General features: G+C 42.0%; 2 protein-coding genes across 14 annotated transcripts in view; one reads left to right on the top strand and one right to left on the bottom strand.

Annotated features, from left to right (window-relative positions):
- LOC307207030 (vomeronasal type-2 receptor 26-like) overlaps positions 1-13,691 on the top strand; it is an 85,311-nt gene that overhangs the window by 53,613 nt on the left and 18,007 nt on the right. The window contains exons 9-10 of one of the 8 annotated variants that reach the window (XR_013834554.1): positions 7,532-7,712; positions 9,086-9,114. The exons of 3 other annotated variants lie outside the window; for them this stretch is intronic. The gene's annotated coding sequence lies outside the window, so the exon portion shown is untranslated. Of the gene's footprint in view, positions 1-2,953; positions 3,044-7,531; positions 7,713-8,167; positions 8,271-9,085; positions 9,115-13,691 lie in introns of those variants that run through there. 4 more of the 8 variants (XR_013834555.1, XR_013834556.1, XM_079960689.1 and 1 more) reach the window with 4 other exon arrangements.
- Positions 1,292-13,691, bottom strand: part of LOC307206983 (vomeronasal type-2 receptor 26-like) — a 95,756-nt gene continuing 83,356 nt past the window's right edge. For 3 of the 6 annotated variants that reach the window (XM_079960553.1, XM_079960554.1, XM_079960556.1), the window contains 2 exons: positions 2,982-3,108; positions 1,292-2,709 (listed from right to left, as the gene is read on the bottom strand). In XM_079960553.1, the coding sequence (XP_079816679.1) occupies positions 1,811-2,709; positions 2,982-3,108 (1,026 nt within the window). In that variant the 3' untranslated portion in view covers positions 1,292-1,810. Of the gene's footprint in view, positions 2,710-2,981; positions 3,109-4,051; positions 4,280-7,595; positions 8,388-8,679; positions 8,972-13,691 lie in introns of all 6 variants that reach the window. The other 3 variants (XM_079960551.1, XM_079960552.1, XM_079960555.1) reach the window with 2 other exon arrangements.

The raw sequence follows: 13,691 nt of genomic DNA, 5'->3' as shown, positions 1-13,691 counted from the left end.
GGCAAGACCTAGGTTCTGTGGTTTAACCCACAGCGCCACCCGCGCCCCAATATAATATAATAATATAAAATACAGTATTTTTCGCCATATAGGACGCATTATTTCCCCTCCAAAAATGAAGGGGAAATGTGTGTGCGTCCTATGGGGCGAATGCAGGCTTTCGCTGAAGGCTGGAGAGCGAGAGGGGTTGGTGCGCACCGACCCCTCTCGCTCTCCAGGCTTCAGGAAGCTCTGCGCAACCCTCGGGAGCCCGGTGCGAAGGTTGCGCAGAGCTGCCTGCATTCCGAAGCCTGGTGCGTGAGGAGGGGGGGGGCTGCCTTGCCAGCGGTGTCCACAATGCACCCCTGGATTCGAGAGAAGGGGGTGCCGGTCACTTGGCACGAGCCCTCTATGAGGTTGGCTCTTCCTGACGCCGGTTCCAATCAGCGCGTGCTGGTTTGCTTTAGCTCGGAATTATAATTGGAAACATATGATTAGAATGAAGTTAAAGCACATACATCGAGCAAAGTTCGGGAGATAAGACTGCTGATTAATAGATCTCTGTGACCGGAGTGACGGATGGATAAGTAACAACAAGAAGATGAAGAAAGTAATAAAGGACTATCTGGATTGAACTGGATAGAACTGTTTAATTAAAGCAGCAATATAAGTGATGTTTGGACTCGTTCGGAACTTGATGTATGGGTACCCCCAACAAAATTTAAAATTTGGCTGTATAATTTGGAACTAATGTGATTTGGATAATGTGATGTGATTGGCATGTTCATAAAAATTATTTTTAAAAACCCCCGGTAATTAATATAATATAATATAATATAATATAATATAATATAATATAATATAATATAATATACATTCCCCCAAATTAATATTTCATTACTAATTAATATTAGTAATAATAATGAAATAAGTCAAGCCAGAAGCTCCTCCCATTTTGCCTTGCCCTGCCTAGTGGGTGTGACCACTCCCCACTAAACCCCGCCCCGCCTCTCCCCGCTTTCCACTGCTGCCTTTCGTGACCCATTGCCTTCCCCAGATCTACTCTCCCCACCTCCTTTCACAATGACTTGTCCAGATTGGTGTAGGCGGCCTGCCACTCCCGTGAGCCACTCCCATGAGAGTTGCCTCTCCCCTCTCTTTCCGCTTACCTCGCCCGCCACTAACCCTGGTCAGTGCAATAAAATTCATTGAATCCCAGTCAAGGCTTGACTAAGGTCAGTTGCTACTCTTTGGATCAGGGAGCAGAGCTTACACAATACAGAAATTAAACCAACAGACTACGGAAGATGTCTTAAATGAATTTCTCAGTTTATTGATATACAAAGCTTAGGGGAATGAAATGATGTGAAGTGAGCTTATGAATGATAGCGCATAAATGCGGGAAATGGAGCATAGAAAATTGAATACATAGAACTGGCATAACCAAACAGTATTGTGGAATATCAGAATTGATATGGTTAATAGGTAGTCATGACAAAGCAAACAGACTCAAAAACCTAACTCCTCTCCCTCCAGCCTATCTGGTTGTGAGATAAATATAAGTTCCCAAAACACAAAATTATTATAAGATAATAGTTTACAAATTAAGGGCAGTAGACCAGGACTCATTGTAGTCATTGGCAAAGCAAGGGAGCAAAACATTTCCTCCCATCTTAGTGTTCATGTCAACAGGACTTCCTAAAATCTAGGCTAAGAAGGAACACAATCTCTTTCAGAGATGGAGAATAAGCAACATGGATGAGTAGCTGTGTTTCCTTTATGCACTTCTGGACATCATGAAAATGGACTATTTCAAGAATCAGATGTCCCGTTAATTCCTTGTTGTCAGGTGCTCCTTTGTGTTCAGATCAGGCCTCAGCACAATAATGTAGCACTTGGGAAGGAAGATGCAGCCCAGAAGCCCAGCACTGGAGGCCAACATAGAGAAGATCTGCACGGCCACCATGTACTTGCCCTTGGTGCTCAGGTAGGTGGGCACAAAAGACACCCAAACACTGCAGAAGACCAGCATGCTGAAGGTGATCAGCTTGGCTTCGTTGAAGGAGCCAGGCAGCTTCCTGGCTAGAAAAGCCACCGTGAAGCAGGTGGCAGCCAAGAAGCCCAGGTAGCCGAGGGCAACGTAGAACATGGCCACAGACCCTTCGTTGCATTGCAGGATGATCTCTTCCACCTGGGAGTGCATGTCGGGCTCTGGGAATGGGGGAGAAGAGCCCAGCCAGATGGTGCAGATGAGAACTTGCCCCCCAGAACAGGAGATGACAATGGAGTTGGCCAGACTCTTGCCCAGCCATCTCCTCAGCCTGTTCCCGGGCTTTGTGGCCAGGAAGGCCAGCACCACCGTGATGGTCTTTGCCAAGACAGAAGAAACAGCAACTGAGAAGATGATGCTGAAGGCCGTTTGTCGGAGAAGGCAGGTCTCTTTCCTTGGGCGCCCGATGAAGAGGAAGGAGGACAGAAAGGAAAGCAGGAGGGAGACGAGGAGGATGTAGGAGAGGTCCCGGTTGTTGGCTTTGACTATGGGAGTTTCCTTGTATTTAATGAAGATTCCCAACACAATGCCTGCTGTTAAGAACAAGAAGAGGGCAATGGAAGCTAAAACAATTCCCAGATACTCTCCATAAGTCAGGAAGGTGGTAATCTTGGGGACACATTGATCTCTGTCCTTATTTGAATGGTGATCTTCTGAGCATTTGGTGCAATGTTCTGCATCTGGGGAGGAGAAAAAGAGTGGCTGCAGCATCACTTACATCCCTAATGATATGTGCTCTATTACATTTTGAAGAAATCCTAGAGATTTCTTCCTTATGGTCATTCCTTTCAACTCTCTTCCAGGATGTAATGAAGGTGATTAATCCTAAAGAAATTGAGGAAGGAGCCACATTCAACAATGTCTGCAGAAACCTCACAAAAAGTTTAAGAGACTGGATTTCTGCCCTGCGTTTACTCTCTCCAGAAATACCTTCCCCCTTGGAGTCACCCACCTTCCTGGGCGGAGAAGGTCCCTTCCGCACACCGAGCACAAGCATAGCAGCAAATGGGCTTTCCTTCTAGAACCACCTTGGCATATCCAGGTCGACATCTATCTGTACACCTGGAACGAGGTACGGCCTAACCAGAAAGACAAGAAGGTGCAACAAAGAGGAAGAGTTAGGAGTATTTGTTTGTATGTAATTCACTCATAGAGTGAATTCAAACGGATCTCTGGAATGCAGCCTTTGACCCCTCATCAGGGTCCTTTCAACCCCCCACTGACCATTGGGGTGACCAGAATATCTTGTTCTTCATAATTCGTTCAGGACAACTGAGGTTTGCACCACAGAACTCTGATTCCTCTTCTATGTTTACCTGCTTCCCTGCTTAATAAATCTTCCAAAAAAAAGGCAATCGAGTCTGAAATGTGATTTCCCCAATGTTCAGGATTCGGATAATCTCTCAATCACTAATTAAGACAAATTTAATATGACTTTTCCAAACAATGGTTTCCCTCACTGTTCTTGAGGCAAGCAAGGTTTCCTCTTGTCGCTGATCTATTTCGCTAGTTATTTCTAGTGCATATGCCATTCCTTAACATTAACCTTATATTACAATAGGGCTTGTTTGTTTTTAACTTCTCATCCTTCACCAACAGCTGTGCACTTCTCAATTCCTGCACATGCAATAGTTTAACATTTGCAACATCTACAAGTGAGCTTACTCCACAAATTTTAAAAATCCACAATAAATCAGTAATTATCATTTCTAAAATGAATTGCTTTCCATCCTTCTGCATGTATGAAAACCCAATAGTTCACTTTTACTAGGTGTTTTCTTTTTTCTTCTTATCTACATAGTCCATTCGGTTAAAGATTCTGTCCAGAATTCTTAAATTCTCAGTCTGGCACCCCAAATTCCCCTCCTATCTCAGCTGCTGTGGAAAGAAGGAGTGGTGGTTGCAGCTGTTGTTGACGGTCAAGACACCATTGGTCAACCTGATATGGTCATTTTTCAGGGGTTGTTTTAGGAAAAAGATAATAAAGATCTCTTAGCCTTCTCCCTCTGTGATTTACCCTACCTTATTGAATTTCTTGGGCCACTCAATGGCTTCTGGGTTAATGGCAAACTTTATGCCAGCAGACGTCTCTCTCCTTATATTCCCAATTTTCACAACGTCACAAGACTCATTGGGAGACATCACCCAGTTCATAATATCGAAGTCCGCTGGTAGTTCCCAGTTCTCATCCAAGCACAGCCTGCCTCTGGAAGTATTCAGACACCGGATTTCTCTTAAGAAAGGGTGAAGCTGGAATGACAGGGGAAAGCACCAGCACTGAGAAAGCTTGAAGCCAAGATGGATATTTCAGTCCTACTCACTTTGACCTCTTATGATTTGGGGCCTGCGTGTATCTCATGTAGACTGGAATTCCTATTCAGCCATTTCTATTGCTACAGACCCTACAAGGGCCCCAATTTTCCAGGGATGTCCGCGATTCTTTATGTTGGGAGCTTCCCAGAGTGCTGAGGCAATCCAAAAAGATGTGTGTTGTATAAACAGTGATATTTTTCTAGAAAAGAAGGTGCCGGAACTCACCACGAACACCTCCCTCTGAGAATGGCAATGGCACCCACCCTGCAAGTGCCCCAATTTTCCAGGGATGTCCCTGAATTAGAGACAGTTTTTCATTTGATCCCAGAATGTCCCACTTTCCCTTTTTCGCTTTGGAAAAGTGGGACATTCTGGGATCAAATAAAAAAGAGCAAAAGGTGAAATTGATAGTGAACAACACTTTGACTGATAAGTTTGATATAACTAAAGACACAAACGGGTGCCTGTTGTCACCATTGATATTTATCACAGTCCTGGAGGTATTAAGTAAGAATTTGAGAGAATTGTCAGAAGTGAGAGGGATAAAGATTGGAATAAAGGAGTATAAATTAAAAGCCTTTGCAGATGATTACGTCTTAACATTGGATGATCCACACACTAGCGTACAAGAAGCACTGGTGAAAATTAAGGAATTTGGGCAAGTAGCAGGATTTAAGCTCAATAAAGGTAAAACTAAAATGTTAGTGAAGAATATGGTCAAGGAAGAGATAGATGAATTGCAATGTAGATCAGAAATTATGGTTGTAAAAGGAAGTGAAATATCTTGGAATTTGGTTAACACCAAAAAATATTAATTTGTTTAATGACAATTATGAATCCACATGAAAGGAAATCAAGAGGGACTTGGAAATATGAAGCAGATTAAAGTTGTCATTTTCTGGTAGAATATCAGTGGTATAAATGAATGTATTACCCAATATGTTATTCCTGTTTCAAACAATTCCAGTGTTCAAAGGACAGGTCAATTTAAAGAGTGGCAAAAAGTAGTATCGAAATTCATCTGGCAGGGGGAAAAAACTAGGATAAAATTTAAATTGTTAACAGATAAAAAAGAAAGAGGTGGATTCGCCATGCCAGATTTGAAACTCTATTATGAGGCATCCTGTCTCTGTTGGTTAAAGGAATGGATAACGATGGAGAATACAGATATTTTGGATCTGGAAGGTTCTGATAACAAATTTGGGTGGCGTTCTTATCTTTGGTATGACAAAGTGAAAGTTCATAGAGGTTTCCTGAACCATGTGATTAGAAGGTCAATCTATGAAGTGTGGGAAAGAAATAAAAACCTATTGGAAAGGAAAACACCATGGTGGATTTCACCTATTGAGGTACTGACAGTAAGATGGGCCACATATAAAGGCACTTTGATGGAAACCGAGAAAGGTTTTAAACTTAAACCATATGATCAAATTGAAAGTTTTTCTTACAAGGTGGCTGCAATATCATCAAGTTAATGACATATTCAGGATGGATAAGAGGATGGTTGGCTTTGAAAACAAAAAATCAAGATTTCAAAACGAGCTGTTGGAAAGCAACAGTAAACTATTATCTAAGATGTATAATTTGCTGTTAGAATGCCTTACAAAAGATGAGGAAGTAATAAAAGAAGTGGTGATAAAATGGGCACTAGACTATGGGCATAATATTAAATTGTGGAATGAAAATTTGAAATTCACAGCTTGTATGGCATTAAAAGAAAATGTAATGAAGGTGATGTACAGATGGTGTTTGACACCAGCAAAGTTAGCTAAAATGTATAAAATGAGAGATAAATCATGCTGGAAATGTAAAGAATCAGACGGAGACTTTTATCATATGTGGTAGACACGTGACAAAGTAAAAATGTTTTGGGAATTGATCTATAATGAATTAAAAAAGATGTTCAGATATATCTTCCCCAAAAAACTGGAAGCATTTTTGCTAGGTTTCATGGGGGAGGAAATTGCGAAGATAGATCAAAGACTATTTATGTACGCCACAGTTGCAGCGAGAACTTTACTGGCCCAAAAATGGAAGTTACAGGAAGTGTTGTGTATTGAGTCAAAGGATTTTATATCTGTATTATTATTGTCTGTATTGCATTAGGGTAAAGTAACTGCCTTTTGGTTCCAGAGGGTACAGCTACTATTGGTTCATTTAAGCTGCTGTATTTGGATCCTCTGTCTTATTGGTTTCCTCCAAAAGGCAGAACTGTGATTGCCTGATATTGTTCCCTCCAAAATGTATCCTTTCTAGCTAGTTCCCTGTCCCTATAAATGTAGCTCTCCCCTCCTCAAGTCTTAGTCTTGTTTGCTTTAATAAAGAAGTGTTACTAGACTCTAGAGAACTGTCTCCAGCATATTATGTCAAGAGAGCTGAAATCACAAACCCCACGTCACAACAGGAAGTACCTACGATTGCGGAGTGGCAGGCAAAGATGATGGACTTCGCAGAACTGGCCAGACTAACCTGCAGGATTTGAGATCAAAATTTTCAAAGGGATTGGTGTAAATTTATTGTGTATTTGAATAATAACTAAAAATGTGAAGACACTAGCAGGATTGAAATAAATCCTACAATTTGGACAATGGAAGTCAAAGAACTAAATTGCGAGACAGGACTTGAAAGCGGAAAACCTGCTGAAGGGAAGTCATATGCTCAGCAGAGCAAAAAGTTTCTGTGTTTGTTATTGTATTGCTGAAAATATTGTTTAAGGAATAAAATAATAAAAATAGATATATATATATTTAAGAAAAAGAATGTCCCACCTTTCCTTAGAATGTCCCTATTTTCATCAGAGAAATGTTGGAGGATGTGGAGTTATACAACCCACAATCCATCGAATCTTATATTGGGATTTTTTAAAATGTTTAATTTTTTTAGTATGTTTTTCTTTATGTTGGGAGCTGCCCAGAGTGCTGAGGCAACCCAAAAGGATGTGTGGGGTATAAACAGTGCTATTTTTCTAGAAAAGAAGGCGCCGGAACTCACCAAGAACACCTCCCTCTGAGAATGGCAATGGCACCCACCTGAGAGGTGCCAAAACTGAGTTCCAGTGAGTTCCTCCTCAAAAAAAGCCCTGGGTATCGACAGTAAAATTATCATTATGGAATGAGATGTCCCTATTTTCAACAGAGAAATGTTGGGCGGTCTGCTACTATTACTAATACTAACTATGATATTTTGCAGGTCTATCCCCAGTCAAGATCAGCATCTGAGGGGACTGCAGTTTGCAAGAAGAGGAAGGAAATACCTGCCACGGCTGTAGCCTTTGGGGTCCCCATTGCTCTCCTTCCTCCACCATCAGCCTCCTCTGGGATCTAGATGAAAGTGAAGCATGCAAGGCCTGAGCCACAGCTTGAACAGTGATGTAAGTGCCATAGCTGTCGTGGGACAGGATTGTCTTATAAGACGTTTGGGGCAACATCTCCAGTTTCTCCTCATCTCTGCATCTTATCCTGCCTTTCACGGACAACAGATGCTTTGAATACGAACACTGAAACACTGAACCAAAAAAATCCTTATTATTGCCACCTTTGCTCCTCCTTATTCTGGTCTGAATTGCAAAGGACAGAGAACCATGGAGGTGCTGGAATAAATTTGGAGGGAGGGAAAAGCTCATTCTGATTTCTTGCGAAGCTGTTGTGATCCAGACTTTCGGCCCTATATCCTTCTCATATTCTTTGATTATTGCCAGGAGTAGAATGATACCCAATGCATTGGTTATATAGGAAACAAATACCCCAACTTGTCTCCATAGGGAAAAAGGTTCCCCAGGCCTGATAAATTGAATTAGATCATTTTCTGGTACGCTTTTAGATAAAGCAATGCAGATCCCTTTGCTGAGCATCAGAGGTTTCACAGCGCTCACAAATCTTTCTCCACTGTCATTGTCTGGAGTGCAGAGGCCAATCCACGTCCATCCAAAATGCAGGAGCAATTCAACAATCCCCTGGTACTGATTTTCCTCTTTGGGACTCATCCGGTAGACAAAAGGGAACAGGGTTTTACCTTCGAGAACCTGGACAGTGAAGCCATGACTGATCTAGCAAAGAAAGCAAAAGATCAGCAATTTATTTTACTTTCAGAATAACATATATTTAATCATATGAAATGACTGATATCTAAATCTCTGCTGGCTGAGGCTGATGGGAGTTTTAGTCTGAAACATCTGGAGATCTTAAGTGGTGAAGGGTCAGTTTTTTAAAAAGGATGTTGGATCTATAGCTCAGAATTTTTTCCATTTTTAAAAATATTTCAACTTGACCCCTCCAAAGAGAAAGTAGAATCTTATGCAGTTGAAATCCTCTGTGCTTCCATGCTCTCCCACTACTTACCTGTGGGATTTTGTAGATGCCTGACAATGCTGAAATCACTCTAGAGATGACAGTATTGCCTCTTTCAAGAACAGCCAGCAGGTGATTCTGTTCTCCACAGTGATAATTGGGAATATTGCATCCACTGCCTGCAAGCAGCTCTAGCATGGCGTCCGAAGTCATCCTTGCATCGAAATAGTTCTCATAGATGTTGTAGCCAAGAGTAATGTTGGGTAAGAGCCTGAGATCCTGGTTGATCTCTTGGATGGTGAGCAGGAAAGACAACATGTACCACAAGATCCTCTGTGTCTCCCTGCAATAAATGAATCCTTTAAAAAGAGTGAATGGGGGTGGGGATATTATATGATCCACAAAGATTAGTATTTATTTATCCTATTGCATTAATATCAAACCTTTTGCTTTCTAGCATAGAACAAAAATTTGGAAATCTCTGCTTTGATGCAAACAGCACACAGAGCTGTACAGCAGAGGAACAGACTCCGAAGGTGACCATGTGTCATGGATGCTTCAGGTGTGATTCCTCTTGGTTCCTTCCATCTCTACAACTCTATGATTCTATTCTACTCTGGTTCTTTGAGTAAGAAATGAAGGCGCCCCTCAAAATGTGTGCTATACTGGGAAGTTGCTGCAAGGGCTGCTTTTGCTGCAGTGTCTTTGACTTCTTCCAATGGGCTAGACTATAAGTAGATAAGAGACAATTTTATTGAAGGAGGAGAAGCACCATATACCTTAGTCCTCTTTTAGTTACAAATGAGGACTTGTGGCTTGCAGGTTTGAGTGTGTGTTAAAATTCTGTATCAGCCACTACACCAATGAGGACACCCCCTGGTCTGTATTATTCCGTATAATCATTTTATTTGAAGCACATCATTCCTGCTCTTCACCCATAAAAATCTAACCATTTTCAAGAGTTACTTAAGACATTTCTAATTTTTTTTAATCAGCCACTAAATGTCACGCAGAGGGTCTTAAAACTAAGATTCCTTAACGACCTGACTCCATGAAAAGGAAGTCTCCTGATTCATATTATTTATCCTTTCAATTAAAGCACATCTTTCCTGCTCTTCAGCCACCAAACGTCACCCAGAGGATCTTAAAATTGCATTTGTAAAACTGTAACATGGAATAATATTGAATAAAGCCTTTGAGCCTTAGAAACTGCCTAAGTTTCATGGCATCCTGCGTTTGGGGAAATTCAGTGCATCCTTTTGAACCCTGACCAGCTTCACTGGCATCCTTGCATTCTTCTAAAAGCAACACAGAAGCATACGTAGGAGAGTATTTTACTAAGGAAGACCCAGAGAACATGGAAATAGGAGGGGTTTGTGTGGAATCTAATACTAGACCCCCCCCCCAGCTCCCATCACCCCCAGCCAGCAAGACCGATGGTCAGGGCAGGGTAGTCCTCCAACATCAGCCCTTGACTCCCCAGCCCTGAGATAGGGGCTATTTCCTTGATATATAGGAACCATTATAAGGACTGGAGGACCGTGAAAGCATCTGCATATGAGTACATACACTTCACTCTTCGCCAAGGGTGTCTGAGAAAAGACATACGGAGTTTCCTCATAAAAGCGTTTTGGAGATATGATCCCACTGATGAGAAAGTGTCCAGGCCGGTAGTAATTGCGAGCATCTGTTTCATCCCTGACCAGATTCAAGGGGCATTTCGCCTTGTGGTTCCCGCAGACTCCAAAGGCCATCATGAGCAGCAGAAGCAGGGATCTCATTCTGGCTCTGCCTCCTCCTCCTCCTCCTCTTACCTGACAAGGAGCTAAAGCAGAAGAACCCAAAGACTCTTGCAAGAGCAACATGAATGGGCTTTGCCAATCTGGGTGGTTTTCAACTCTACCTTCAGGGCTAGGAAGCACAAGGCAGGCACACCCCTCTTTTGCCAGCTCGACAGCTTGACTCAGTTTGTCTCCAGCACAGGAAATATTCTCTGCACCAACTTTTTATTTCCCAGACACAGCACAATTAATATTGTCATGTTGCTTTCTGAGGCTCACGCAATCTCCAGAAATATCTCCTGAACTTTTCGAAGATGAGATGACTATAATTTTGATTATTCCAAGTGGAATAAGTTTCATCACACTAACTTTCTGGAGTCTTGAATGGCTCAGGCAGCAGGTGCAGAGCTGGAGAAAAACATGATGATGAAAAGTCAAAAGGTGTTTTGGGAATTGGAAGTTTGGCCTGAACTTTGCTCACAAGCACCAAAGAAGGAGCTGGATCCGACCATGGACTCTCCTTCCTTGGAGGTTTTTAAGCAGAGGTTGGATGGCTATCTGTTAGTGATGCTTTAGATAGCCAGTGTGGTGTAGTGGTTAAGAGCGGTAGACTCGTAATCTGGTGAACTGGGTTCACTTCCCGCTCCTCCACCTGCAGCTGGTGGGTGACCTTAGGATAGTCACACTTCTGTGAAGTCTCTCAGCCTCACTCACCTCACAGAGTGTTTGTGGTGGGGAAGGAAGGAAACGGAGATTGTTAGCCCGTTGAGACTCCTAAGGGTAGTTATAAAGCGGGATATGAAAGCCAAACTCTTCTTCTTCTAGTTGGCCACTTTGGGTGGATTTCATTCCTGCCGATCCCTTCTGGTTCTCCCCCTGAAGGGAAGTAGCGTGTTGGTGGTTTTGAAGCAATTTCAATTTAATTTCCACCCCCTCTTTGAAAGGCTTCTCCAACAGAGGGAAGCTCTCTGGGGTTGGTGGAGGGGAGAAAGGTTGTCCTGAGCCTTAGGCTCTCCCTTCCCCTTTGACATGTTCTGCGGAAGGTGAGCTTCTGTTGCACATGGAGCCAACTTGCTCCTCGTCTTTCAGCAGAAACATCTCTACTCATAAACAAATTGTCTGTGCAGAAGCCAGGCTAGCATTCTAGCAGCTTTATTATTCTTTATGAATTTATTTATTAATATTTATTTACTTTCTTACTTAATTATTTAATCTTTCATAAAATCCATGCACTATTTTGGCCAATCACCACTAGAGCGCTTTACGTCAGGATAAGTCAGGATGATCATAACAAAGTTTACAGTCTTACTTTAGAACATTCCAAAAGTTAAAATAATAATAAACAGAATCAAATTACCTCAACTTCCTAAGAATTTGGGTGGATGCTTTCTTTATTACATTTTTTAAAAAAAACTTAAAAAATTATTAAGTCTCCACAGATATTCCAATCACTTGTCTTCGTATAAAGTTTAAACAAACAAACAAAAACCCCACACAATTTCTTCTTGACTCCCCACCCTCCCTTCTCTATGTTTGTTTTTATTACTTCTTTTTATCAGATGTTTTAAAAAACATGTTTTTATTATCAAAGCCCCAATGTCGTATTTCAGTAATCCGCTGCTTATATTTCAAATCCTGCCTTTGACTTCATGTATGGATGATAGTTTGACAAATAAGATATCAATGGTCTCCATTCTTCCTGAAAAGATTCATCCTCATGTCCTCTTAGTTTAGCAGGTAATTTCACCATTTCAGCATATTCCCCCAGTTTCATAAGCCAATCCTCCCTCTCTCCACTTTTGTGCATATAAAGTTCTAGCTACTGTGGTTGCATACATGAATAACCCAGTCAGCTTTCTCGGGACCTTTAATTATTAAATTTATATAGGAGCCTTCATTGGATTGCTACAGGTTGAATTGCTATAAGAATAAGTCTAAGTAGGATGCAATCTTAGCTAATGAATCTAAATGCTTTATCAGTGGCTGTTCTGTTAATTATTTTCACTTCCCATCTGATCTTGTTGTTGTTGTTTAGTCGTTTAGTCGTGTCCAACTCTTCGTGATCCCATGGACCAGAGCACGCCAGGCACCCCTGTCTTCTGATCTGATCTTGGTTTTGCTCTATAAATGGGGGCCTGAATGGGAGGAACCTGAGTTGGAGGAGGAGGTCTCTCGCTCTTCCTTCCTGACTGAGCATAAGATGCCTCTTCTTAAAAGGTTTGGCAGGCAGGGAATACAACTATTTGGCATCATCTCATTTCTCCCCTCCAATGCTGAACTTTTTGCTTGCTCACTCGTAATCTGGCGATCCACTCAACATCAGTGCACATCAGTGCACAAGGTCTCAGATCCAGGCAATGGAATCTGAAATGTGATTTCCCAAATTTCAGAATTCGAATAATCTCTCAACCACAAATTAAGACAAATTTAATACAAATTGGTTCCCTTCCCTCTGTTAAGAGGCATGCAAGGTTTCTTCTTACCGCTGATTTGTTTTCCTAGTTACAGTGGTGCCTCGCAAGACGAAAAGAATCCATTCCGCGAGTCTCTTCGTCTTGCGGTTTTTTCGTCTTGCGAAGCAAGCCCATTAGCAGCTTAGCGGATTAGCGCTATTAGCGGGCTTAGCGGATCAGCTGATAAGCGGCTTAGCGGCTTAGCAGATCAGCTGTTAAGCGGCTTAGTGGATCAGCTGATAAGCAGCTTAGCGGATCAGCTGTTAAGCGGCTTAGCGGATCAGCTGTTAAGCGGCTTAGCGGCTTAGCGGATCAGCTGTTAAGCGGCTTAGCGGCTTAGCGGATCAGCTGTTAAGCGGCTTAGCGGCTTAGCGGATCAGCTAAGTGGCTTAGCGTCTTGGGAAAAAGGGGGGGAGGAAAAAAACCCCGCAGGAACTCGCAAGACATTTTTGTCTTGCGAAGCAAGCCCATAGGAAATTCGTTTTGCGAAGCACCTCCAAAGCAGAAAACCCTTTCGTCTAGCGGGTTTTCCATCTTGCGAGGCATTCGTCTTGCGGGGCACCACTGTATTTCTAATTCACATGCCGTTCCTTTCCATTAACCTTATATTACAATAGGTTTGGGTTGGGTTGTTTTTTTAAAAAAAGCTTATCATCCTTAACAATCAGCTGTCAACTTGACAATTCCTGCACGTAAATTATTTTACCATTTGCAACATCTACAAGTGAGCTTACTCCACAAATTTTTTAAAAATCCACAATAAATCCGTAATTATCGGGGGGGCCGCTAGGGACGCCTTGAAAGATGGCTGACAATACCATCTATCCAG

Source organism: Podarcis cretensis (assembly GCF_951804945.1).
Source record: "Podarcis cretensis genome assembly, chromosome: 18".
In the NCBI taxonomy this organism is placed as follows: domain Eukaryota; kingdom Metazoa; phylum Chordata; class Lepidosauria; order Squamata; family Lacertidae; genus Podarcis; species Podarcis cretensis.
The sequence above is the reverse complement of the archived record's forward strand: the minus strand, read 5'-3'. Positions and strand labels throughout refer to the sequence as shown.